Below are 27969 nucleotides of genomic sequence, written 5' to 3' on the forward strand. Positions count from 1 at the left end.
TGTAGGAAAGTGTTAGTGTACGGGATGATCGCTGGTCAGCGCGGTCTCGGAGGGCTGAAGAGCCTGTTCCTGCGCTGTATCTCTAAAGTCTGAACATTAAACCCTTTATCCTGTATCTGTGCACTTTGGACGGCGTGATTAGAATTATTACATAGTCTTTTCGCTGACTGGATCGCACGCAACAAAAAAAGCTTTTTTAATGTACCTCGGTAGACATGACAATAATAAACAAAACTAAATTCAGCCACAATTGTTTGCCATCCTGCAGAATAATCCTGAATTAGCACAAATTATGTCACAGTTTGAGTCTTCATTCTTTAGGTTGAAGCTGAAATTATTCTAAGACCTGTGGAAATTATTTCTTGAGGCATATTTTGACATCAACTTCAATTTTATTCAAACTTTAGACAGCATCCACATAGTATCAAGCGATATTTAGTTAAAATGCGATGACATAAAAGTGAATTCAATCTGACCTGTCCTGTAATAAATGCCACAACTAAGGCATTAGAGCTTACAAGACTATCTTGCATTTGTACACAAGTGTTCTGTGACTGCTCATCGTGAGTTTTGTTCCCTTGTTACTGTTTCTTACAGCTTAAGTTATATTTTTTAGGCATGATTAAACCAAAAAGTCATGTATATTAAAAAAAATTCCTTTTGTTCTTTATAACAGGTCAAAAATTGTTCACAGAACAGCAATCATCTTATACTCTTCCAAGAGTTGCCATACAGCTAAGTACTGAAAGAGGTTAAAAATATGTAATAAAGCAAAATTTACAAAGGGTTGCACCCCGCTATGGGGGAGCGTTATAGATTTATGGGAATCCTCACCAGCAAAGGCACACTGGAAACGACAGAATGAGAAAGATACAAATTAATAACTTTGCAATTATATACTCAGTGCTCCATTCGCACAGGAGGTACAAGAACATAGTTACACGCACAGAAAAATAGATGCATAATGTTGCATGAAATGCAATAAATGAACTTGTCGTTTTCTTAAAGTCTCCAGGTCACAATGCTTATCAGTGCTAGCATTTGGGATTAGAATGGCAATTGCTTTTTAAACTTGCATTTATTGGTAGAGAGCCATCATTATCTCCCGAAGACAGACACCAAAAGCTGGAGTAACTCAGTGGGACAGGCAGCATCTCTGGAGAGAAGGAATGGGTGACGTTTCGGGTCGAGATCCTTCTTCAGACATTTTCTCCCCTTCCCTCCCACCCCACTTCCCTCATTGTGGTCGTGGCAGAAGTTGCAGTCATTTGATAAGTCTGTTCATCTTTTCCCTCTGCGTGTTTGTGAAAATTGTTCATTCATATACAGTTCCACCACTGATTTTCCGGCACCTTTGGTTCCAGAGCCTTTCTGGATTATCCATTTTGCTGGACCACCAAAGATAACGGCCTCTGAGAGGAGTCCAATGGTACCAGAAAGGAATTTTCGGCAGGAACTTCCAAGGGTGGGGTGGGGGGGGGGGGAGTTTCAAGTGCACTCACGTAGTTTTGTCCGGATTATAGGAGGTGCCGGACCACCAGTTGCCGGAAAATCGGTGGATCTGTATTGTATCTGTTCAGAGAATACTGACGCCCTCGTTCAGTGCTCTCATTTCTGCCTCCTCCTTCTCTCTGCTCTCACTGCAGTCAGAGTTATGATTGACCAAATGCATCGGATACTCCAAGCCGTGCTCCCCAGCAAACTCTTCCCAGCGTGAGTCGTCACTCTCGTGAGTGATGTAGCGCTCTCCATGTTTACACTCCAGCTCTCGTAGGTTCAGCCACGTTTGGTAGTCCTTCAAAACCAGAGGGGAAAAAAGAGGGGAGAATTAAGCTCTAGCAAAGTTCTAGCTAAGTGTTAAGTCCTATCAAAAGATTTCGCACACACATGCACGCATACAGATGCACACAGGCAAACACATGCACAGACCCACACTTATACATCAGCATTGACTCTTCATTAACTATCGTTTTTAGGAATTGTTCTACAATGAGTCTTGAGACAAGTTACATTCATGTAAAGAATATACATAAATGACCTGGATGAAATGTAGACGGGTTGGTGAGTAAATTTGCTGATTACACTAAAATTGGAGGAGTTACAGTGAGGAATGCTGTCAGATGCAGAGGAATGTAGACCGCTTACAGAAATGGGCGGAAAAATGACAAATGGAGTTTAACCTGAGCAAATGTGAGGTGAAGTAAATTGGTTACAACCCCAGGTTAGACCAAGTGCTTCAAACAATGTACTTCCAATACAAGAGTCAGACTGTGGGCAAAACCTAGGTTTGTGCCTGGGCCTCTTTGGCTTTGCTGAGAGGATTGATCTAGGGTAGCAATCAACCAGCAGTGCTCACTGAAGATAGACACAGAAAGCTGGAGTAACTCAGCGGGTCAGGCAGCTTCTCTGGAGAGAAGACATAAGTCTCATTTCAGGTCACAACCCTTCTTCAGAATCAGTGCTCACTGTTCACTACAAAAACCTGTGTCTTTAGATGGCTCCAGAACAAATTTCACCAGCATTAGACTTTAGAGATACAGCGTGCAAACCCTTTGTCCCACCAAGTCCGCACCGACCAATCAGCCCGTACACTTACCTACACACTAGGAGGTCAATTTTAGAACTCATAATAATAATAATAATAATAATATATCTTTTATTGTCATTGTACGTCAGTGCAACGAGATTTAGTATGCAGCTCCACTGATGTACAAGAAAGGTAAATAAATACAATACATAAATAAACAAGCTGAATTGATTGACGTGACCATCTGAGGGAGACTGTCCAAAGGGGGTGGGTGGGGGGGCACTCATTAGGGCCGGTTCAGAGCCGCTATAGCTCTTGGGATGAAACTGTTCCTGAGTCTGGAGGTTCGGGCGTAGAAGGCCTTGTAACGTCTGCCGGAGGGAAGTAGTTGAAACAGACCGTGGCAGGGGTGTGATGAGTCCTTATGGATGCTGAGGGCCTTCCTGAGGCACCGCGTGTGGTAGATGCCCTCCAAGGCTGGTAGCTCTGTCCCGATGATCCTCTGCGCTCTGTTGACGACGCGCTGAAGAGCTCTCCTCTCCGCCTCCGTGCAGCTGAGATACCACACAGAGATGCCATACGTTAGTATGCTCTCTGTGGTGCAGCGGTAGAACGTTGTCAGCAGCTGTTGGGGCAGACCAGTCTTTTTTAATGTCCTCAGGAAGAACAGTCGTTGCTGTGCCTTCTTGACCAGCGCAGCGGTGTTTGTGGACCATGTGAGGTCTTCTGAAATGTGAGTGCCCAGAAACTTAAAGCTGGACACTCTCTCCACACTTTCCCCATAAATGGAGATTGGGGCGTATTCTCCAGAATGGGACCTCCTGAAGTCAATAATCAGCTCCTTGGTCTTGGAGGTGTTTAGTGCCAAGTTGTTATTGGCGCACCAGTCCGCCAGGTTCTGAGGCATATTTTGACATCAACTTCAATTTTATTCAAACTTTAGACAGCATCCACATAGTATCAAGCGATATTTAGTTAAAATGCGATGACATAAAAGTGAATCACAGTCACAGTCAAACCTGTACATCTTTGGAGTGTGCGAGGAAACCAGACCATTCAGAAAAACCCCACGCAGTCACACAGAGAACATACAATTTCCATACAGACAGCACCCGTAGTCAGGATCAAACCCGGGTCTCTGGCACTGTGAGGCAGCAACTCTACCGCTGCACCATGTGCCATCATCAGGAGGATAGAGGTGATCTGATAGAGGTGTATAAAATCTTTAGGGGAGTTGACAGGGTACATTTGCTGGTTTTATGCCCCATCTGTATTCTTATTATCCAAAATGGACTGGATTATTTTTCATTGAGGATCGATAATGCACAGAGAAATTTACCCAGAGTAGGGGAATCAAGTGCCATAGGTCATAGGACATAGGTTTAAAGCAAGAGGGGAAAGGTTTAATAGGAACCTGAGGGGCACGTATACAGGGTACCTACAAAGTATATGGAACGAGCTGCCAGAGGAGGTAATTGATCCAAGTACTATAACAGCATTTGAATAGATACATGGTTAGGAAAGGTTTAGAGATAAATGGGTCGCATTTGTGTTATAACATTAAAATAATATAACTATCATACAATTCCAGAGTTCCCATGTAAGTTATCAGGGATCTGGTAACTTAGAGATGAACTTGAGGTTACGGCAGGTAAAAGAAAGTGCCTTAACCTGATCGATAGTGATAAGTTCATGTCATATTTTTCCCTCTCAACCCCATTCTCCTGCCTTCTCCCCATAACCTTTGACAACCTTATTAATCAAGAACAGGTCAATCTCCACTTTAAAAATACCCAATGACGGCCTCCACAGACGTCTGTGGCAATGAATTCCGCCGATTCACCACTCTGTGGCTGAAAAAATCCACCCTCGTCTCCTTTCTAAAGGTACGTCCTTTTATTCTGCGGCTATGGCCTCTGGTCCTACACTCTTCTATTATTGGAAACATTCTCTCCACATCCATTCTATCCAGGCCTTTCACCATTCGGTAAGATTCAAGGTTTCCCCTCATCCTTCTAAACTCCAGCGAGTACAGGCCCAGTGCCGTCAAATGCTCCAATTTAACGTTTACCCAATCATCCAACCCAATCTTGTAAAAGTCCGCTGCACCCTCTCAAGGCCAGTACATCCCTGCTGAGATATGGGGCCCAAAACTGCTCTCAATACTCTAAATGCAGTCTGACCAGCACCTTTATAAAGCCTCAGCATTACAACTCTACTTTTATATTCTAGTCCTCTCGAAACGATGCTAACATTGCATTTGCCTTACAACAGGCTTATGTACGTTCTACAGGCAGCTTATCAATCACCAAAGAACTCAAGCATGCCCCAGGATCATGTTCCACGCTGGAGATCGGACTTGACTTTATCTTCTGGGAGGTAGATTGTAACTTAAGCCAATTCAAGTTGCTGGAGAGACACCATGTTCAGCCAGGAAGAATAAAGCAAGTGAGTGTCCTTTCAAACAGCAGAGCTGTCGGAGTGGTGTGTACTGCCAGCATGTATGCATGGGCTAAGTAGCTAGTTCCTGACTTGAACATTCAAGTAAATTATTCTGCTGGCACAACACAAAAACAAAACCTTTGCCTCCATCTTCTATCACCATATGACTGCATGTCCTTGATCAAAAATAACTCCCTGTGAAGTGTTATTGGCAAGACTACAATGAAACTCTCACTTGCAAGCGCTCTGCCACTTTAAAAATGTTAAACCAGGTTTTGCGAGCAAAATAACAGCGAGCCCAGTGACGCTTGCTTTATGTGCTGGTGGTACTGCAACTTCAGGTGATGGAGAGGGGCACGTTTAGGAGTGAACGTTGATGAGCAGCACAGTGGCGCAGCAGTAGAGTTGCTGCCTCACAGCACCAGAGACCAAGGTCGATCCTGACTACGGGTGCTGCCTGTGCAGAGTTTGCACTTTCTCCCTGTGACCGCGTGGGTTTTCTCCGGGTGCTCCAGTTTCCTCCCACAGTCCAAAGACGTACTGGTTTGTAGGTTAATTTGCTTTGGTAAAATTGTGAATTGTCCCTAGTGTGTGTAGGATAGTGCTAGTGTACTGGGTGATCGCTGGTCGTGGCGAGCCTGTTTCCACGCTGTATCTCTAAACTCCAAAGTCTATATTGTCCCTAGCGATTGTTGGTCAGCACAAACTCGATGTGCCGAAGCACCTGTTTCCACGTTGTATCTTTGAACTAAACTAAATCAAACTGAAGCATGGAATTTTGCAGCTCCCGATCGCTTTTTGCAAAATCCACATTTTGGCTGCTGCAATGGTACAGTTGGTAAAATAGAATGGAATGGATTATTTTATTGTCACATGTGACAAGGCACAGTGAAATTCCTTGCTTCCATACCCAAGGTATGCCAATAGCGGCCACCTACGGCGCTGACAAAGTTACAAAGTACGCCAGCTCCCCCTTTGTTCTTCCCCATCCCCCTCCCCCACCACTGATCCCCCCCACGCCGGGTCCTCCTTTGTCCATTGTTCTCCCCCCTCCCTCACGGAGGTCCCCCCCATGCTCTCGTCGACCAAGTTTAGAAAAGAGTTGATAAAAGTTAAACACATCACAGATGTCCACGTACTCAGGAACATGCTGGATTTGTCCAGTGGCCTCCAAAACTATTATGAACATGATTGCACATATCTTCAGGTGTGAAGTTTATATTGATCTGGAGTTAATATTATGACAACCTTCCATGATTCGGAGAAAAAAGCACAACATTTTAACCAAGTATTAAATGAATTATGGAAGCCATACCTGCAACCAAGGGTGGCTTAGAGACTTGTCCACACTGAAACGCTTTCTCATTTTTACTTGCAATAAGTTGTTGATGACATCAATAGCTGGAACATAGAAAAAAAGTATTTTTAAGTTTAGTTTAAATTAATTTATTATCACATGTACCGATGTACAATGAAAAGCTTTTGGTGCGTGCTGACCAGTCAGCGGAAAGACTGTACGTGATTATAATCGAGCCGCCCACAGTGTACAGATACAGGATAAAGGGAATAATGTTTAGTGCAAGATAAAGTCCAATCAAAGATAATCTGAGGGTCTCCAATGAGTTGATGGGAGGTCAGGACCACTCTCTCGTTGTTGGCAGGACTGTTTAGATGCCAGATAACAACTAGGAAGAAACTGTCCCTGAATCCTGAAGTGGGGTTAAACCGTTAAAATAATTTAGATTCTAAATCTAGGTGTGGCAAGTGAAAGCAACAAGTGCATGCAAACAAAAATCCAGCTCATCTCAGCAGGTCAAGGGCTGGCTCAGTGAACTTAAACCCCAGGGCTGCAGATTTCAAAAGCCACCCATCAACATAATGTGACTGACTGAACAATCACAAAAAAATGCATCTGTCTTTGACATGAAGTGTAGAGACCTCTTACAAATGCGTTGGCAGACAAGAGCAATGCTTTTCACTGTTTGATTGCTACTTCGGAAGATGCTTGTTATCGAGTTGCACTAAAATACAGGTCCACCACCAATTATTCTGGCAACTGGTGCTGGAAGGCAGCAGCTCTACCGCTACGCCACTGTGCTGCCCCTAAATTCTCCTTCCATGCCCTGCGATCTACACAATCCGCATTGCACTTGCACGAGCTGTCCCTCGTTCTCACTCTCTAGCGGCTTCAGTGAGTCTGACGAAGGGTCTCAGCCCGTAACATCACCTGTCCGTGTTCCTCCACAGATGCTGCCTGACCTGTGGAGTCACTCTAGCACTACATCTTTTTAAGGATAATAAATACTTCTTCCTCTCATTTTTTAAAATATAGATCAAGCACCGATTTTCCGGCAACTTTAATCCGTACAAAATTAGGAGAGTGCATTTTCAATTCGCCCCCCTTCCCCCGGAGTTCCCCCTGAAAATGTGGCACCCAGGCCGAGTGAGGCAGCCAATCTCTACCTCATCGGGTCGAATTTGCCCCCTGTAGCCGGGGCTTTGGAACGGGCCTAGGGCCCGGGATGGAGCTGGCAGATCCATTCGGGCAGCCGATTTTCTAGGCTGATTTTGCAGGCCGGTATAGCGACCCCTGGGCGACCTAGGTGGACCGTTCTGATACCATTGGACCTTCAGGAGGCCCTCACCTCTGTTGGTCCGACAAAACAGATTGGTCCAAACAATCTAGAAAGACTCTGGAACAAAGGGTGCTGGAAAATTGATGGTGGACCTGTAGTTTGTTCTCGAGTTAGCAATTGTCAAATAATGGAAAAATGGTATGGATATAGGTTTGAATTTTAACTTTCATTTTATTCTTATTTTACTACTCTAAAAGTATAAGGCTTTAATAATAACTACTACATTAAGGGCGGCATGGTGGTGCAGTGGTAGAGTTGATGCCTTACTATGCCAGAGACCTAGTTTCAATCCTGACTACGGCCGCTGCCTGTATGAAGTTTGTACTTTCTCTCTGTGATCGCGTGGGTTTCCTCCGGGTGCTCCGGTTTCCTCCCACATCAAAAGACTTGTAGATTTGTAGGTTAATAGACTTTGGTAAAATTGGAAATTGTTTCTAGTGTGTAGTAGGATAGTGCTAGTGTAAGTGGCCATCACTGGTCGTCGCGGACTTGGTGGGCCGAAGGGCCTGTTTTCGCACTGTATCTTGACGGCCTAAAATCTGAATGTGCATGGCATTGTGTAACTCAGCGGGTCAGGTAACACCTCTGGAGAACATGGATAGGTGACGTTTTGGGTTGGGACCCTTCTTCAGACTTGACATTTGCTCCCTTCAGTTTCTCAATGGATTTTTCTTTTAGGTCACAGCTATTTTCTTTCCTTCTTCATTTAGTTGGCTACCCTGCACTTTGTGCCACCGACTTCTTCCTACCACAAACCCCCCCCCCCCCCTTCCCCAGAGTGGCGAGCAATGGCTGCATTTGTGTCAACCAAAGGCAGCCGAATATTCCAAGCTCTGGAGGTATCTCCTTACTTCAATCGATACACCCTTCCTCGCACAAGCCAAGTTCAATCACTGACATGTCGGGCGGCACAATGGCGCAGTGGTAGTCACTGCCCTATTGTGCCAGGGACCCGGGTTCGATCCTGACTACGGGTGCTGTCTGTATGGACTTTGTATATTCTCCCTGTGACTTCATGGGTTTACTTCGGGTGCACCGGTTTCCTCCCACTCTCTAAAGGCGTACAGGTTTGTAGGTTAATTGGCTCCCTTAAGTGTAAAATTGTCCCTAATGTGTGTAGGGGGTGATCACTGGTTGGCATGGATGGAGGGCCGTAGGGCCTGTTTCCACACTGTATCTCTAAACTCTAAAGTCTGCGAGTCTTTTAAGATTCTTTACGGAGCCAAGATCGGGGGGTGGGGGAGGGAGCGGATGGTGGGTGGGGGTTGTATTCCTTGCTGGCAAACCCCAGGTTTCTATGTGTGATTAACACCTACATTAGTTGGATGGATACACTTTGGCATAGGTGACAGCAAATCAACATTGCACAGGGTTTAACATTGCCACCTGCCTACTCCACACAACGTCCCTGGCAGACTACATGTGATGCCATCGATGCCCACACTTCCGTGTTACCCATTTGCTGAGCAGCGCTAGAAGTGCATATGTTAGAGAATGAAATTGGAAGTACATCAGTCGCCATTGCGTAGCAAAAAAAAATGGTGGCATGCTATGCAATGTTACTGTAACTGTATTTATAATTGCTTTGGTAAAAACCTTAGTGCAAAGTTGATCAAATAACATATTGCAGGATTGAGATTGGGCAAAACCCGTTAAAAGTTTTTGATTCCATGAAGATGCAAAGATAGGAGCAGTAAAAAGCCATTACTTTCGAAATTTGATATGAAGAAGTAACAATCACATTTGTCATATTAAACCATGTTAAAGTTCATAAGTTCATAGGAGCAGAATTAGGCCATTTGGTCCATCAAGTCTACTCTGCCATTCAATCATGGCTGATCGATCTTTCCCTCTAAAGCTCATTCCCCTGCCTTATTCCCATTACCCCTGACACCCATACTAATCAAGAATCTGTTAGTGTCCACCTTAAAAAATACTCAATGACTTGGCCTTCACAGCCTTCTGTGGCAGAATTCCACAGATTCACCACCCTCTGTCTAAAGAAATTCTTCCTCATTGCCATTCTAAAGGTACGTCCATTTTTTGTAAACCAGCATCTGCAGTTCTTTGTTTCTACATTTTGAATGCTCCAGTGCAAAATCTCCTCAAGATATGCCCACTTTGAAGAAGTTCTCCTCCTCTCTCCGACAGGTGCGCGGTGAAACCCTCTCTCACTGCTCCGCCTCTGTGCTTCCTGCTGCTCCCCTGCTCTATGACTATGTTCTGGTCGAACTCACTACCACAACCATGTGTGTGTCCTCAACCATTGCCCGCACCACCATATTGTGCCTCCTGCCTCCCAGTTCGGGACCCAAGAAGGATTGCAGGTACCCACACTCAATCCACCAATTCTTACGACATTAGACGGCAGAGATATAGCGTGGAAACAGGCCCACGAGCCCACGCCGACCAGTGTTCACCCCGTATCCTACACACTAGGGACAATTTACAATTTAGCCAATTAACCTGCAAACCTGCATGTCTTTGGATTGTGGGAGGCAAACAGAGCACCTGGAGGAAACCCATGCGATCACAGGGAGAACGCACAAACATGACCTCTGTTGGTCCGGTTAAACGGATAATAAGGCAAGGCTGGTGGAGCTGTACTGCAAAAGGTGAAAAGCATTCATCTCTCCGCCGAGCCGACTGGGCTTGGTCACCGGCCGTGCGTGGAGGGATATCGGCGAGAATGGGGGGCCTTTGGAAATCCGTCACCCTCTTGGTCGAGGATGTGCGCCTGAGAACAAAGAGGGACATGGGGGGGGGGGGGGGGGGAGGCAGGCAGAAGGATGAGGGACTATACTGAATACTTTTGTAACTTTCTCGGCGCCCTTTACATACTCTCTGCACACTTGTGTACTGCATGCAAAATGAGGAATTTCACTCTACCAAGTACACGTGTTATTAAAGTATAAAATATTGTTCAATCAAACAAAAATAAAGGCAAAAACCTCTCTTTGGATGAAAGGTGAATATAGAATGGTGATTCTAACACATCATTCCTGTAGATTGATATGTCAATCTATTACACTCACCATCCACTGAGATCTCCTTCCAGGGATTAGGGGGGTACATGAAATCCGCATTCTGAATTTGTTCGTGAATATCTTCATCTTCATTGAATGGAAAGGTGCCGCTAAGACTGACATAGACGATAACTCCTACCGACCACATATCTAATGATCGATTATATCCTTTGTTCCGAAGTACCTCCGGAGCCAAATATGCTGGTGTTCCCACCACAGAACGTCTGAAAGACTTTTCCCCGATTATCCGTGCAAATCCAAAGTCGCAAAGCTTGACCTACGTTTGGAAAAGAAGCAGGTATGAAAACGTGCTTTGCACGGGCAGGATTGTGTGTGAGTGCACTGATAGTATCAACGCTACAGCAACTGTGGTCACTTAACAGCATTATAAAATCATTCTAACCTGTGGCAAAGGATCAGCAGATGCTAACAGGACATTCTCAGGTTTCAGGTCACAGTGGACTATGTTCTTAAAATGAAGATGTCGCAAAGCAACGAGTATCTGTTTTAAAAAAAATCAAGTTATTAAAAGTTTAAAAAAAAATCAAGTTATTAAAAGCACTAAGCAAGAATTTATTCAACATATGGCTTGGGAAATTCATAGCGCTTTGCTTCTTGGAAATTTTGTTATCATCAAACCATTGACGATATATCTTAAATCCTCCAGAAGTATACCCTCAGGAATGCTACTATCATGAAAGCCGTCTAACTCTTTGCCAGTAAAAGATTATATGAAAAATCATTTTTAATCTAAGTTGTTATCTCGTCCCTGATTTCAATTTGTCCACCTTATATTCTATGCTCTTTGTAATCTGAAATTCCTTCATTTATCTTACCCTAACTGTTCTTTTATTTCCATTGTCATTCACAGGTACATGGACAGGAAAGGTTTAGAGGGGTATGGGCCAAACGCTGGCAGGTGGGACTAGTGTAGATGGGACATGTTGGTCGGAGTGGGCAAGTTGGGCCGAACGGCCTGTTTCCACATTGTGTGGCTCTAAAATGCAGGAAACAATTTTCAAAACAGAGGCCAACATTTTTATTGGAGGGAGCAGCAGATTCAGGCTCTCTTCAGTGTTAAAACTGAGATGACTAAGCACTAGAAGTAAGCAACGCACATATGCATTCTTTAATATCAAGTGAGATTTTTGACATAGATGAAAAAGCCTTAAAAAGAAGACACACGGTGCTGGAGTAACTCAGTGCCGCGCAGTCAAGCAGCGTCTCTAGAGAACGTGGATAGGTGATGTTTGGGGTCGGAACCCTTCTTCAGACTAAATGGATAGGTGATGTTTCTGGTGATTCTCCAAAGATGCTGCCTGACCTGCTGAGTTACTCCGGCACTTTGCATTTATTTTTGTAAACCAATATCAGCAGTTTCTTGTTTCTACTCTGCAGATTTAAAAAAAGTTTCATAGCTTTCATTTAAGACTGGTAATGCCACTGTCCCACTTAGGAAACCTGAACGGAAACCTCTGGAGACTTTGCGCCCCACCCAAGGTTTCCGTGCGGTTCCCGGAGGTTCCCGGAGGTTTTTGTCAGTCTCCCTACCTGCTTCCACTACCTGCAACCTCCGGCAACCACCTGCAACCTCTGGGAACCGCACGGAAACCTTGGGTGGGGCGCAAAGTCTCCAGAGGATTCCGTTCAGGTTTCCTAAGTGGGACAGGGGCATAAGACTCAGCAATGTGGAGTCTTCACCAACTGGATGGAAACACCAATGAGACAAGTTGTGACTTGACAAACATACCTGTCCAGGAAGTTACCTAAAGTTGGAGAAGTCAGTGTTTGTTTTACCTTCTTTGAGTCATACAACTTGGAAAGAGGCCCTTCAGCCCAACTTGCTCATGTCGACCAACATGCTCCATCTACACTAGTCCCACCTGCCTGTAACCCTCTAAACATATCCGATCCATATCCTATTCTCGTCTTTAAGATTGTACTATTACCATTTGGCATTTGTAACTATCACGTACCTGTGTAATGAGAAATTTTGTTATTTGTTCTGGCAAACGTCCCTTCTCACTTGACAAGATCATCTCCAACATGTCTCCGTGGAGCTTCTCCATGATAACGAACACTCTTTCGGGAGTCTCAAACATGCAATCCATGTTCACCACACCAGGGTGATGCAGGTTCTGGGCAAAGAAACGGTACCTATAAAAAAGATGTTCTTCCCTATATATAATAATACAAGTTGTAAATGGTACAATCACTTTCAAACATTTTAGTTTAGAGATACAGCGCGGAAACAGGCCCTTCAGCCCACCGTGTCTCCGCTGACCAGCAATCCCCATACACTAGCACTATCCTACACACTAGGGACATTTTACAATTTTGACCAAAGCCAAATAATCTACAAACCTGTACATCTTTGGAGTGTGGGGGGGGAAGCCGGAACACCCGGGGAAAAGCCAAGTCAAGTACAAACTCCGTACATACAGCACATCCGTCGTCAGGATCGAGCCCGGGTCTCTGGCGCTGTGTGGCAGCAAATCTACTGCCGTGCCACCCTTATATTTTAAATTTCTTTCTCCATGAAATGTTTGTGATAGAAAGGAGCACGGTGATATCTAAGTTACATAGGAATATTAATTTAAAAGCTTAGGCTAGAGCATGTAGCCTGAGGCAAGTAGGGTTTGCCTTTTTCAGATTTGCCCATGCAAACTAGCTGCCCAAAGGTACCTAATCCAAAAAGATCAGGCCCTGTGGAATCAGCAGGACCCTGTGGTGTGTGGGCCAAAACAAACACCTGCCACAAAACTGCAGACACACAAACAACAGTGAACCCTCATTATAACGGACCAGACTAGGGGTAATGGTACCTGTTTTGCCGATTGTCTGCTAAAACCGAGTAAGGGAAACTAATTAGTAGAAACAAAGAACTGCAGATGCCAGTTAGCACGCAAAGGACACAAAGTGCTGGAGTAACTCAGCAGGTCAGGCAACATCTCTGGAGAATATGGATAGCTGATGTTTCAGGTCGAGACTTTTCTTCAGACCCCCGCTGGAACTGGGCCTGGAATCCAGCTGAGTTGACGGCCTGAGCTTGGGGAGAGGCGAGGACCAGCGGAGTCGATGGTCGTGGCCCGCAGGCGGCCGAAGTGCAGGTGAGGGTCGGCAGTGGCGTAGGTAGGCGTGGCCTGGAAGCGGCAGAGTGGCGGTGCGGGCTGGGGGATGGTGACATCAGACTGACCTGGCGGTGAACGTTGGTGGGACCGTCCGCTATAACCGAAATTCACTATGAAGAGGTCCGTAATAACGAGGGTTTACTGTACTAACAAGCCCCCTCCCCTATCCCCGACCTGGACTTGCACCTATTTCTCCCCTCCTCCTCCACCTACCTTCCTTCCTTCCTCTAGCTTCACAATTCACCTCAAATACCAGAGGGCATAGTTTTAGGGTGAGAGGGGCAAAGTTTGAAGCAGAGGCACAGGGAAACTTTTTTTTACACAAAGGGTGGTGAGTGCCTGGAATGTGCTGCCAATGTTGGTGCTTTAGGCAGATGTGATAGTGGCATTAAAGAGAATTTTGGATAGGCACATGGATATGTAGGGTTATGGGTTATGCGCTGGTAGATAGAGATGGTCTTGGCATCATGTTCAGCACAGGCCGAAAAGCCTGTTCTTGTGCTGGCTGTACTTCTATATTTTAGAATAAACAAGGTCCAATAAAAACAGATGAATTTCATCACTTGGGGGCCAGATTTTGTCAAGGCTTTCAAAGGTAAAATGATATGACAGCTGACTAGCTGTCTTCCCAATACGGAGTTGTGTCCTTGAATTGATAGTTCATAAGGTATAGGAGAAGAATTAGGCCATTCGGCCCATCACATTAACTTTCATGACTGATCACTCTCTCCCTCTCAACCCCATTCTCCTGCCTTCATCCCTTAACTCCTGACACCCTTACTAATCAAGAATCAGTCAATGTCTGCCTTAAAAAATATCCATTGACTTGACCTCCGCAGCCATCTGTGGCAATGAATTCCACAGTCAGGTAGTCAGGATATCGATAGTCAGGATTCCTGCCCTATTTACCTGCAAAATGGCGACTTCATTCCGTAGCTGACTTTCTTGCTTTGTCGGAAAGCGTAGTTTGTCAATCACTTTGATGGCAACGTCTTTGCCTGTCTTGCGATGCTTACCTAACATACAAACAAAAAGGATTCAAGGTTTAGTCCTGGACACTGTGGTAGCACGGTGTCTTCCTGTGATATTGATACTAACAAATTCCATTTGCTATCCCCTCCAGCTCTCTGCAGTTAGAATTCAGTAGTTGGCTTATTACTTGTCCAAGTGTTTAGTTTAATTGAGAGATACAGCGTGCAAACAGGCCCTTTGGCCCATCGAGTCCACGCCATCCATCGTTCACCCATTCAATGTTCAATGTTATACCACTTCTGCATCCTGCACACTCGGGGCAATTTACAATAGCCAATTAACTTACAAACCAGTACATCGTTGGAATGTGGGAGGAAACAGAACACCCGATGGAAGCCCACACGGTCAGAGGTGGATGTACAAACTCCGCACAGACGGCACCCGAGGTTGGGATCGAACCCGGGTCTCTGGCACTATGTGGCAGCAGCTCTACCCCTGTGCCAACCTACAATGGATATTGGATGCCTGACAGAACAAGAAATGTACTAATTGCTGCATGCATGAAAGAAAATGGTTACTGTTGCCTCTTCTTCAATGGAATTGAGAAGGGAAAAAAGCACTCATGATCACATTATTCCCTTTATCTCTGCACTGTGGACAGCTTGATTGTAATCATTGCAATGATTAATTATACCGTACTTTATTTGCATATACCCAGGTCGGGTAAGATTCTTTGTTTTTCCATACAATACACAAAGTATGCAGAGGCGCCACGTATCTGCGCCGACAATATTACAAAAGTACTCTTTAGAGTCCCAATGGACCCTCTTTGTACTCGTCGCCCACATCCACCCCACCCACACCCACCCCCTCACTGCTGAGTCGCTCTTCATCATGTATGGTCTTTTGTATAGTGATGATTATGTCTAATCATGTATAGTCTTTTGCTGACTGGATAGCACGCAACTAAAAAGCTTTTCACTGTTGACAATAATAAACTAAACTAAACTAGCTGAAGAGGGTAAGGACAATATCTGTAATTATATATCTACAGATTCTACATGGTGCAATTGGTAAGTTGAAATAAAATGTGAATATCCATCTGATTTTTGTGGCTTTCAATTTCAATTTCAATAATCAAGATCTAAAATTAGATATTTTTTCCCAAAATTACTCTGCCTAAACAGTCATAAAGTAATTCAGAGTGGAAACAGGCCCTTCGGCCTAACTTGCCCACACTGACCAACATGTCCCATCTACACTAGTCCCACCTGCCTGGATTTGATCCATTCTATCTATCTATCTATATATTACTAAAAGTCTGTTCTTGACCGGTTTTGGCCATCTGTGCTGCGATTTCCGAGAGAACGCCGCCACCTACGGCCATCATTTTTGGCCACCTTGCTCAGAGCCCCCCTCCGCCACATGTGTGCCGAGGATTTTTCCCGTCGATTAAAAATGACAGAGATATTAATGTTTTTACAAAATTCCCCATTCTCTCTGCTGCCCCCGCTGGCGGCAGGGGGGAGGGACTATAAAACCAGGAAGTGGTGTGCCACACAGTCTCTTCAAGATGGAGGAAGGCAGAGGGTCATGTTTCTCTGAGCTGTGAATAACACTGAACACATGTCTACTCAAATGTAAGTGCCCTTAGTGGTTCTAAAATGCTTGCAGAATGTGTCTATTGGTTCTAAAGCTTGCAAAAAAATGTCTATTGGTTCTAAAGCTTTCAAAAAATGTCTATTGGTTCTAAAGCTTGCAAAAAGTGTCTCTATTGGTTCTAAAGCTTGCAAAAAATGTCTATTGGTTCTAAAGCTTACAAAAAAGTGTCTATTGCTTCTAAAGCTTGCAAAAAAATGTCTATTGGTTCAAAAGCTTGCAAGAAAATGTCTATTGGTTCTAAAGCTTGCCAAAAAAATGTCTATTGGTTCTAAAGCTTGCAAAAAAATGTCTATTGGTTCTAAAGCTTTCAAAAAATGTCTATTGGTTCTAAAGCTTGCAAAATATGTCTCTGTTGGTTCTAAAGCTTGCAAAAAATCTCTATTGGTTCTAAAGCTTACAAAAAAGTGTCTATTGCTTCTAAAGCTTGCAAAAAAATGTCTATTGGTTCAAAAGCTTGCAAAAAAATGTCTATTGGTTCTAAAGCTTGCCAAAAAAATGTCTATTGGTTCTAAAGCTTGCAAAAACATGTCTATTGGTTCTAAAGCTTGCAAAAAAATGTCTCTATTGGTTCTAAGCTTGCAAAAATATGTCTATTGGTTCTAAAGCTGGCAAAAAAATGTCCATTGGTTCTAAAGCTTGCAAAAAAATGTCTATTGGTTCTAAAGCTTGCAAAAAGTGTCTCTATTTGTTCTAAAGCTTGCAAAAAGTGTCTCTATTGGTTCTAAAGCTTGCAAAAAGTGGCTCTATTGGTTCTAAAGCTTGCAAAAAGTGGCTCTATTGGTTCTAAAGCTTGCAAAAAATGTCTATTGGTTCCAAAGCTTGCAAAAAATGTCTCTATTGGTTCTAAGCTTGCAAAAAAATGTCTCTATTGGTTCTAAGCTTGCAAAAATATGTCTATTGGTTCTAAAGCTGGCAAAAAAATGTCCATTGGTTCTAAAGCTTGCAAAAAAATGTCTATTGGTTCAAAAGCTTGCAAGAAAATGTCTATTGGTTCTAAAGCTTGCCAAAAAAATGTCTATTGGTTCTAAAGCTTGCAAAAAAATGTCTATTGGTTCTAAAGCTTTCAAAAAATGTCTATTGGTTCTAAAGCTTGCAAAATATGTCTCTGTTGGTTCTAAAGCTTGCAAAAAATCTCTATTGGTTCTAAAGCTTACAAAAAAGTGTCTATTGCTTCTAAAGCTTGCAAAAAAATGTCTATTGGTTCAAAAGCTTGCAAAAAAATGTCTATTGGTTCTAAAGCTTGCCAAAAAAATGTCTATTGGTTCTAAAGCTTGCAAAAAAATGTCTATTGGTTCTAAAGCTTGCAAAAAAATGTCTCTATTGGTTCTAAGCTTGCAAAAATATGTCTATTGGTTCTAAAGCTGGCAAAAAAATGTCCATTGGTTCTAAAGCTTGCAAAAAAATGTCTATTGGTTCTAAAGCTTGCAAAAAGTGTCTCTATTTGTTCTAAAGCTTGCAAAAAGTGTCTCTATTGGTTCTAAAGCTTGCAAAAAGTGGCTCTATTGGTTCTAAAGCTTGCAAAAAAATGTCTATTGGTCCTAAAATGCTTGTAAAAAATGTCTATTGGTTCTAAAGCTTGCAAAAAATGTCTATTGGTTCTAAAGCTTGGAAAAAAATGTCTATTGGTTCTAAAGCTTGCAAGAAAATGACTATTGGTTCTAAAGCTTGCAAAAAATGTCTATTGGTTCTAAAGCTTGCAAAAAAATGACTATTGGTTCTAAAGCTTGCAAAAAAAAATGACTATTGGTTCTAAAGCTTGCAAAAAATGTCTATTGGTTCTAAAGCTTGCAAAAAGTGTCTCTGTTGGTTCTAAAGCTTGCAAAAAAATGTCTATTGGTTCTAAAATGCTTGCAAAAAATATCTATTGGTTCTAAAGCTTGGAAAAAAATGTCTATTGGTTCTAAAGCTTGCAAAAAATGTCTATTGGTTCTAAAGCTTGCAAAAAAAAAGACTATTGGTTCTAAAGCTTGCAAAAAAAATGTCTATTGGTTCTAAAATGGTTCATACTAGCGCTCCAGAAAGCCCCCCTCCCCCTCCCTCCTTTGGGAGCTTTGGCTTGAAGTTGAAAGGCACTACTTACTGCAAATGGTGGCTTGGGTGTGGCTTGGGTGTAGCTTGAAGTTGAAAGACACCACTTACTGCAAATGGTGGCATGAAGTTGAAAGGCACTACTTACTGCAAATGGTGGCATGAGGTTGAAAGACAGCACTTACTGCAAATGGTGGATTGGTTGCTTTGGCTTGAAGTTGAAAGGCACTACTTACTGCAAATGGTGGCTTGGGAGTTTTGGCTTGAAGTTGAAAGGCACTATTACTGCAAATGGTGGCTTGGTTGCTTTGGCTTGAAGTTGAAAGGCACTACTTACTGCAAATGGTGGCTTGGGTGTGGCATGAAGTTGAAAGGCACTACTTACTGCAAATGGTGGCTTGGGTATGGCTTGAAGTTGAAAGATACCACTTACTGCAAATGGTGGCATGAAGTTGAAAGGCACTACTTACTGCAAATGGTGGATTGGTTGCTTTGGCTTGAAGTTGAAAGGCACTACTTACTGCAAATGGTGCCTTGGGAGCTTTGACTTGAAGTTGAAAGGCACTACTTCCTGCAAATGATGGCTTGGGTGTGGCTTGAAGTTGAAAGGCACTACTTACTGCAAATGGGGGGTTAGGGTGCATTGGCTTGAAGTTCAAAGGCGCTACTTACTGCAAATGGTGGCATGAAGTTGAAAGACACCACTTACTGCAAATGGTGGCATGAAGTTGAAAGACACCACTTACTGCAAATGGTGGCATGAAGTTGAAAGACACTACTTACTGCAAATGGTGGCTTGGGTGTGGCTTGAAGTTGAAAGACACCACTTACTGCAAATGGTGGCTTGGGACCTTTGAAGTTGAAAGGCACTAACTGCAAATGATGGCTTGGGTGTGGCTTGAAGTTGAAAGACACCACTTATTGCAAATGGTGGCTTGGATGCAATGGCTTGAAGTTAAAAGGCATTACTTACTGCAAATGGTGGCTTGGGTGCATTGGCTTGGTTGAAAGGCACCACTTACTGCAAATGGTGGCATGAAGTTGAAATGCACTACATACTGCAAATGGTGGCTTGGGTGCTTTGGCTTGAAGTTAAAAGGCACTACTGTAAATGCACTTACTTCCTGTTTGCACTGTATATTGATTTTAGATAAAACGCTACCACTTACGGCTGTGATTTTTGGCAATCTTACTTAGTCCCCCTCCGCTGAGCAGGTGCAGAGAATTCTTCCCATCAATGAAAAATAAAAGTGTTATTAGTTTTTTTTTAAATGTTGAGAATCTCTCTCCTGTCAATCACTCCATGAAAGCCACACCTTTTCCGGTGGGGGGGGGGGAGGGGTTATAAAATCCGGAAATGTGGGTGTGGCTCAGTCTCTGCAAGATGGAGGAGGGAGAGGTCACGACTCGCTGTCTTTAGTGGCTTTGCACCCTGTAGACTAGTGCATGTTCCTTTAACATAGTGACCTCACCACTACTGACCACTCCCCATATCACCAGTATAATTGTAACCTCCCCACCTCTAGATCGCTCTCTAGCTCCGGTGACAGACCACAGACAGCTAGGGCAGTAATGTGTACGAGTAGTGTGATTAGTAATAAAACAGTAGTGAAGACATAGTGCGCATTGACTCGTCTTTACATGGTGTCATAGTAGTACCTTGCGCCTCCTGTTTATCGGGTTTTATTTACTTTTCGCCCAGTTCCCTACCCTTCATTGTTTCTCTCCCGTATCCTTACCATGGCCAACTCTTGTCGCAAGCCTGATATGCTGGTTTTCGACTCCGACATTGCCCATCGGTGGGCTGTCTTCCGATGCGACTTTGAGCACTACATTGCGATTGCCCATCCTGATGCCACCCCGCGACGCAGTCAGACCTGCTCCTCAACTTGGCTGGCCTGGAGGCCCTGGAACGATCGGAGTCGTTTGAATACACTGCTGGTGAGGATGCTCGGGACCCGGTATGTCTTTTGGCTAAGTTCACCGGTCTGTGCGACATTCCCACCAACTGCATTCTAGAGCGATTTAAGTTTTTCACTAGGCGCCAGAGCCCCGGTGAGCACATTGACACCTACATTGCCGCGCTACGGCATCTGGCACGGCGTTGCCACCTGGACGCGCTGACCCCCGATCAAATGACCCGGGATGTCCTGGTGTTCGGTCTCCAGGACGAGAAACTGCGGGCTGAACTTCTAAGGAAGCCCGATCTGACTTTGACCGAGGCTCTGCACGCCTCTCGCATGGCGGCGGCTGTCGCCTCCGTGGTATCGCCTGCAGCTCAGGACATTAACGTTGCCATTGTTGCTGGCCGCCGGCGGATCGATGGCCCGCCGCGCCAGCGTGGTTCCCCTGCCCCCTCGAGGGGCAGCCCGCATCATTGCCCCAACGGCAACTTTGCATCCCATCAGTTTAATGTTTGCCCCGCGCTGGGGAAGACTTGTAATTTCTGCAAAAAGTTAAATCATTTTTCTGCCGCATGTCGCTCCCGTGGGAAGCCTGTTCCTGCTCCCAGGAGAATGCTAAACAACCTTGCGGAGGCTGATAGCGCGCTCGGTTCACAGTACCAGTCGGACGAACTCCCTGATTCTGATACCAGTTCCTCCCATGATGAATCAAGCATTTTTTCACTGTTGGGTGCACCTGCGCTGATAACGGATCCCTCGGTGCGTGTTACTGTGAATGGGTCGACCTTCCCAGCGAAAATCGACACGGGGGCGGTGGCCAATGTTATGTCAGTGAGCCTCTTTAAAAAGATAAGGTCTGGTGAGAAGGTCACTCCCGACAACTCCCATCTACATGCCTATGGGGGAGGTGTGCTCGTACCAGTCGGGAAGGCAACTCTTATCTGCAAGGTTTTGAAGGCCTCTCGGCCCCTCACTTTTTATCTGCTGGACACTGAGAACATCACGCTGTTGGGCGCCCGTGCGTGCCAGGACCTCGGTTTGGTCTCCTTTCACCGCGATATCCACCAGGTGCGGACCCTCCTGGACCCCCTGTGTGAGTACCCTGATCGTTTCGACGACGAGCTGGGCAAGCTGCCCTGCAATTACAAGATCGTTGTCGACCCAGGTGTCGAGCCTGTGATCCGCCCACCACACCGCATCTCCTTTGCTATGAAGGACAAGGTAGAGTCGACTCTGCGCCACATGGTGGCCGTGGGCATCCTCAAGGAGGTGAGTGATCCCACCCGGTGGGTCTCCACCATGGTTGTTGCTGCAAAGAAGGATAAGAGTGAGCTTCGCATTTGTATAAACCCCAAGGACCTGAACCTTGCCATCAAGCGCCCGCACTACCCCATGCGGACGGTGGAGGACGTCGCTGCACAGGTTGGCCCGGCCACTGTCTTCTCAGTCCTCGATGCCAAGAGCTCTTTCTGGCAGATACCGCTGGATGAACGTTCCTCATACCTGACCACCTTCAGCACACCCTTCGGCAGGTTCCGTTTCCTTCGCATGCCATTCGGGATCAATTCTGCCAGCGAGGTCTTCCAGCGCACCATGGAGCAGCTGTTTGCCGGTCTGCCGTGTGCTATCATAGTCGACGACATCCTGGTATACGGGAAGGACGTCGCAGAGCACGACCTCCACCTCCGCCAAGTCCTGGACAGGTCTCGTGAGATCAACCTTAAGCTTAACCCTAAGAAGTGCCGTTTCCGCGTCCCAGAGGTCACGTACGTGGGCCACGTCTTCACAGCTGAGGGGCTGAAGCCTGACCCGCAGAAGACGGCTGCGGTCTCTGGGATGTCTGCACCCGCCGACGTGCCCAGCCTGCAGCGCTTTCTGGGCATGGTGAATTACCTGGGGAAGTTCATTCCCGACCTCAGCGAGCTGAGTGCGCCCCTGAGGGAGCTGATCAAAAAGGACACTGCCTGGGCTTGGTTCCCGAAGCACCAGATGGTGTTTGACATCCTGAAGTCCAGGCTGGTTAGTACCCCCACTCTCAAGTTCTTCGACTTGCAGCGGCCAATTGTCCTCACCTGCGACGCCTCGAAGTTCGGTCTTGGTGCCGCCTGCCTGCAGCTCTACGATGGCCTGCAGCTGCCTGTCTCCTACGCTTCTCGCACCATGACCCCCGCTGAGCAGCGTTATGCTCAGATCGAGAAAGAGCTCTTCGCCGTGGTGTTTGCCTGCTCGAAGTTTAAGGATTACATCCTGGGCAACACCTTCACTATCGAAACCGATCACCAGCCGCTGGTCACGATCCTGAATAAACCGATCCACGTCGCCTCATCCCGCTTGCAGCGAATGATGCTGCAGCTCCAGTGCTTCACGTTTCGGGTCGTGTACCGCAAGGGCAAGGACATGTTCGTGGCCGACACGCTGTCCCGCGCACCGCTGACGTCCACAACCCGACACCCGTACGAATCGTCTGACCTGATGGTGTTAAACGTTAATATTGTGCCTTCACAGCAGATGCAGTCCCTGGTCCAGCACACTGCCAAAGATCCTGCCCTGCAACAGCTTGCCGACGTCATCCGGCGTGGTTGGCCTGACCGTCGCTCATCCTTGCCGGCCGGTGCCGTGCCCTACTTCCTGGTCCGGGATGAGCTTGTGCTGCACGACGGAGTGGTGGTGAAGGGCCACAAGGTTGTGGTGCCTGCTGCGCTGCGGGACCACTACTTTCAAACCGCCCACAGCGGCCATCCCGGGGCCGAGGCCACTCTGTCCCAGGCCCAGAGCCAGTTCTAATGGCCCGGCATGGCCCCGGACATCCGGGTGAGAGTCTCCGCCTGCTCCACCTGCAATAGCCTCTCTCCCCATCAGCAACGGCAGCCGCTTCTGCAACAGCCTGCCCCCGATCTGCCATGGATGGCAGTCGCCACTGACATCTTCGAGTGGCGTGGCAAGCACTTCCTGGTCCTTGTGGACTCCTACTCCAGCTGGTTCGAGGTGGACCAGCTGACCTCCCTCACATCTGCTGCTGTCATTGGGAAGCTGCGCCGCCACTTCGCAACCTTTGGCTCCCCTGCGAGTTTGCAGTCGGACAACGGTAGCCAGTTTTCAAGTGCGGAGTTCCGCGATTTCGCTGCCACCTGGAACTTTCGTCACTTCACCAGCAGCCCCGAGTACCCGCAGACAACGGCCTTGCTGAGCGCGCCGTCCGCAGTGCCAAGGAGCTGCTGGAGCACTGCAGACTTTCCCGGTAGGATTTTTACCTGGCCCTCCTCAACCTCCGCAACATTTCCCAAGACCCTGCCCTGGGCTCGCCTGCTCAGCGGCTCATGTCCCGCACCACGCGCCCTCCGATCCCTGTGTCCCAGCGGTCCCTGGTGCCTTCTGTCCTCCGCCATGCTGCCGTCCAGGAGCGCATTGCCCAAAAGCAAGAAATACAAAAACGCTCCCACGACAAGTCCTGCCGTCCCCTTCCGCGTCTGTTCCCTGGTCAGGTCGACCGGATGCAGTCCCCCTCCGGACACTACCGACTGGCGGTTGTCGTCAGCTCTGCCGGCTCGCCGCGCTCTTACCTCGTCGACCACGAGGGTACCATCTACCGCCGATCCCGCCAGCATTTGCGGCTGGTCAATGAGCCCGCTCCGCCTCCTGCTGCCCCTTTTGCCCCCCCAATTTCTTCCTCTCTGCCTACCGCTCCTCGCATGCCCAGAACTCTGCCCTCTCAGCTCTTTGTGCCCCGCTCCCCTGCTGCCAGTCCGCCCTCGCCTGTTCGTTTGCCCGCCTTTGTGCCGGTTTCCCCTCCCCGGTCTCCGCTCCATCCCTCTCCTGCCCGATCTCCGGCTCGTTCGCCCGCTCCCGCTCCCGCTCCTGCTCCTGTTCCTGTTGTTCCTGCGGAGGAGGGGGAGGACGAGTTGCGTACCCGCTCCGGGTGGTTGGTCAAGCCGCCTGTACGTTACGGGGAATTTGTTTAACTGTTGCCTGACTGTGTGTGTGTTTAACTGCTTGTAGCGTATGAGTCGTGGTCGCCCTGTCACTGCTGTACTGCTTTGTTTCCAAGGGGAAGGATGTAGACTAGTGCATGTTCCTTTAACATAGTGACCTCACCACTACTAACCACTCCCCATATCACCAGTATAATTGTAACCTCCCCACCTCTAGATCGCTCTCTAGCCCCGGTGACAGACCACGGACAGCTAGGGCAGTAATGTGTATGAGTAGTGTGATTAGTAATAAAACAGTAGTGAAGACATAGTGCGCTTTGACTCGTCTTTACACACCCTACTTCAAATGGTATGAAACTGCACTTGAATTTGGTGGCCTTGCACCCTGCTAGAAGTGGTAAGAAACTGCACTTGAATTTGGTGGCCTTATACCCTGCTTGAAATAGAATTTCAAGGATTAGCCGTGAGTCAACTACCAGCCCATCAGCCGTGAGTGAGTGAGTTGCCAGCACAACAGGCTTGATTGACTGAGACGCCAGCCCAAGAATCCATTTGGCGCACAATTTGCATACTAGCCCTCTGGAAACCAGTCCCTTCAGCCCACAACACCCATACTAGCGCTCCAGAAAGCCCCCCCCCCAACTGGCCACCAATATTAGAATTGGTGGAGAGGTGGAATATTGCGTTGGATGACCAGCCCTCCTGTGTGATGCTGGGACCCAACGGGTCCCACTTAGTCTAGTACCTATTAAAAGTCTGATCTTGGATGTGTGTGTGTTTGTTCGTGTGTGTGTTTGTTCATGTGTGTGTTTGTTTGTGTATAATCCCATCTTCTCGAAAAAACGACGCGCTAACGGTAAAATTTTTACATATTCCGGTATAGATTTTCCCTCTGGAGTTTAAAATTGCCTTATCTGAAAAATTCATGCTTATTTCTCCAGTTATTAATGAAAATGTTCAAAAATCTCAGATGACTTTGAAAACCCCCACCCGCTGTCTTCTTGCTCGCCCTGCAAGTGACGTCAGCCCTTGCCAGCCCTCCCCTGTGACGACGCGCCCCCCCCCACCCCTTAAACCCCCCTCTATCCCCCTCCCTCTCTGCCCCCCCCCCCGCTCCCTCTCTATCCCCCACGCCTCCCGGGCTGCGTTGGGGGAGCAGACCCAACGGGTCTGCACTTGATCTAGTATTCCTCTAAACCTGGCTTATCCATGTATATGGCTAAATGTATATGGCTAAATGTTTCTTGAACGTTGCGATAATACCTCAACCACCTCCTCCAGCAGCTCGTTCTAAACACCCACCAGCTTTTGTGTGAAAGAGTTACCCATCAGCTTCCTATTAAATCTTTCTCCCCCTTACCTTAAGCCTTTGAACTCTGGTTCTCGAATATCAAATATATCAAAATCAATTATCAAAATCAGCAAGATTGATCAATTAATTGGCAGGTTATAACCAGATACAGAACAGCAGAAACTTGTGCTGTAGTTAATTATAGCATTTAAATAAATTTACTTTAAATATAACTGATACTTCCAGTAAAAATTTCAATATGTGTAATCTATGCAATGCCATCTGCCCATCACGTGTGATGGGGGAATCATTCAGTTATATGTCACAGGCAACTGCAAAGCCTTTTCTCCCACATTGCTTGGATTATTTGGCACCATTGACAAGTTCCTCACACAAACAGCACTGGTTCATCAAGTCAATGCCCAGGATAAACATCCACTTTGCAGTTCTAATTTCTCCCCATTTTTACAGACCATAAACTCTCATTTATAAAATGCTCCCAGTTAGTTTAGTTTACTTTAGAGATTCAGCGTGGAAACAGGCCCTTCGGCCCACCGAGTGTACGCCTTTCAGCGATCACCCCGTACGCTAGCACTATCCTACACACGAGGGACAATTTACAATCTTTACCAAAGATAATTAACCTTCAAACCTGTACGTCTTAGGAGTGTGGGAGGAAACCGAAGCACCCAGAGAAAACCCACATGGTCACAGGGAGAATGTGCAAACTCCGTACAGACAGCACCCGTAGTCAGGATCAAACCCGGGTTTCTGGTGCTGTAAGGCAGCAACTCTACCGCTGTACCACTGTGTCGCCCTGTTAAGCATTATAAACTGAAAATTACAATTTGTGCTTGTTGAATCCATCTTGCCAGCAATGTGGATAAGTGGGTACTGCATGTATGTGCAGGACAAAACAAATTGCAATGAAATTTAACCGTTTGATCATGGAATATATTGTAATCTTGGGTCAATGCTGTTGAAAAGGACATTATTTTTGGCCTCAGACAAATTCAGCGAGAAAAGCTTTCGCAACTAGGGTGGCACGGTGGTGCATTGGTAGAGTTGCTGCTTTACAGCGCTTGAATCGCTAGAGACCCGGGTTTGATGCCGACTACAGGTGCTGTCTCTACGGAGTTTGTACGTTCTCCCCATGACAGCGTAGGTTTTCTCGTAGCTCTTCAGTATCCTCCCACACCCAAATGTGTACAGGTTTGTAGGTTAATTGACATGGTATAAGTGTAAATTGTCCCTAGTGTGTGTAGGATAGTGTTAATGTGCAGGGATCGCTGGTCGGTGCGGACTCGGTGAACCAAAGGGCATGTGTCTGCGCTGTATCTCTAAACTAAACTATATTTTACGTTCAGTAAAATGCAGACATGACGAAAGATTGAAAATGGAATGCATTGATAAAGCCAAGCCTGCGAGATACCGGCCCACAAACTCGGCCACAGAAGTCAGCTATGAAAACCGATCTGCCGGCTCTGGTCAGGCCAGAGTTCCAGGCAGCAAACGTGGCCCGCCGATTGGCGCGGAAGTCCCAATTAGGTAGAGATCGGCCACCTCACTTAGGCTAGGCGCCACATTGGGGGGGCCTGGGGGAGGGGAGGGGAGGGGGGGGGCTGGGGAAGGGGTGGGCAGGGGGGGGGGGGGGGGGGGGGGGGGGGGGGAGGTGTTAGGATTTAGCCCAGATTGAAGGTGGAGCCTGATTACCAGTTGCCAGGAAATCAGTGATGGATCTGAACACATGAAGCAAATGTTTAAACAATGATGGTTGCTGCTAAGTTATGTTGATTTGGACATTTTATACCACAGGTGTTCTTACCTCCATATACTATTCCAAATTGTCCTGAGCCCAGTACTTCATCTGGAAATATTTGATAAACTGTACTGATATCCTGTGGGGAGAAAGGCAAGTTACTCAATCTTGGTTCACAAATGGAGTCATTTTAAAACGTTTCCAAAATTAAAACCACTTCTAAAGTACAGACTGCATTTAATCTTTAAAGGCCAAATATTCTCTGGAATGTCAGAGGTTGAGAGGAGATTTGATAGAAGTATATAAAATGTATGGAATGGAACTGAATGGAATACTTTATTGTCACATATGACAAGTCATAGTGAAATTCTTTGTTTGCATACCCAAAGTATGCAAATAGTCGCCAACTAAGGCGCTGACAAAAATTATGAGAGGCATACATAGGATAGACACTCGGAACCTTTATTCCCCAGGGTGGAAATGTCCATCACTAGAGGGCATACCTATAAGATGGGAGGGGGGAAGTTTAACGGATATGTGCAGATCATTTTTTTACACAGAGGGTGGTGAGGGCCGATATAATAGTGGCGTCAAAGAGGCTTTTAGATAGGCACATGGAAGTGCAAGGAGGAGTTTAGTTTATTGTCAGGTGTACCGAGGTA

General features: G+C 46.2%; 1 protein-coding gene across 2 annotated transcripts in view; it reads right to left on the reverse strand.

Moving 5' to 3' along the window:
* Positions 1-372: 372 nt before the first annotated feature.
* Positions 373-27969, reverse strand: part of prkd1 (protein kinase D1) — a 187519-nt gene continuing 159922 nt past the window's right edge. For both annotated transcript variants that reach the window (XM_033026982.1, XM_033026981.1), the window contains exons 12-18: positions 27374-27446; positions 14672-14778; positions 12608-12769; positions 11035-11133; positions 10641-10908; positions 6285-6370; positions 373-1795 (exon numbers count right to left, since the gene is read on the reverse strand). In XM_033026982.1, the coding sequence (XP_032882873.1) occupies positions 1577-1795; positions 6285-6370; positions 10641-10908; positions 11035-11133; positions 12608-12769; positions 14672-14778; positions 27374-27446 (1014 nt within the window). In that variant the 3' untranslated portion in view covers positions 373-1576. The remainder of the gene's footprint in view (positions 1796-6284; positions 6371-10640; positions 10909-11034; positions 11134-12607; positions 12770-14671; positions 14779-27373; positions 27447-27969) is intronic.

This window comes from Amblyraja radiata, chromosome 9 (genome assembly GCF_010909765.2).
Source record: "Amblyraja radiata isolate CabotCenter1 chromosome 9, sAmbRad1.1.pri, whole genome shotgun sequence".
NCBI lineage: Eukaryota > Metazoa > Chordata > Chondrichthyes > Rajiformes > Rajidae > Amblyraja > Amblyraja radiata.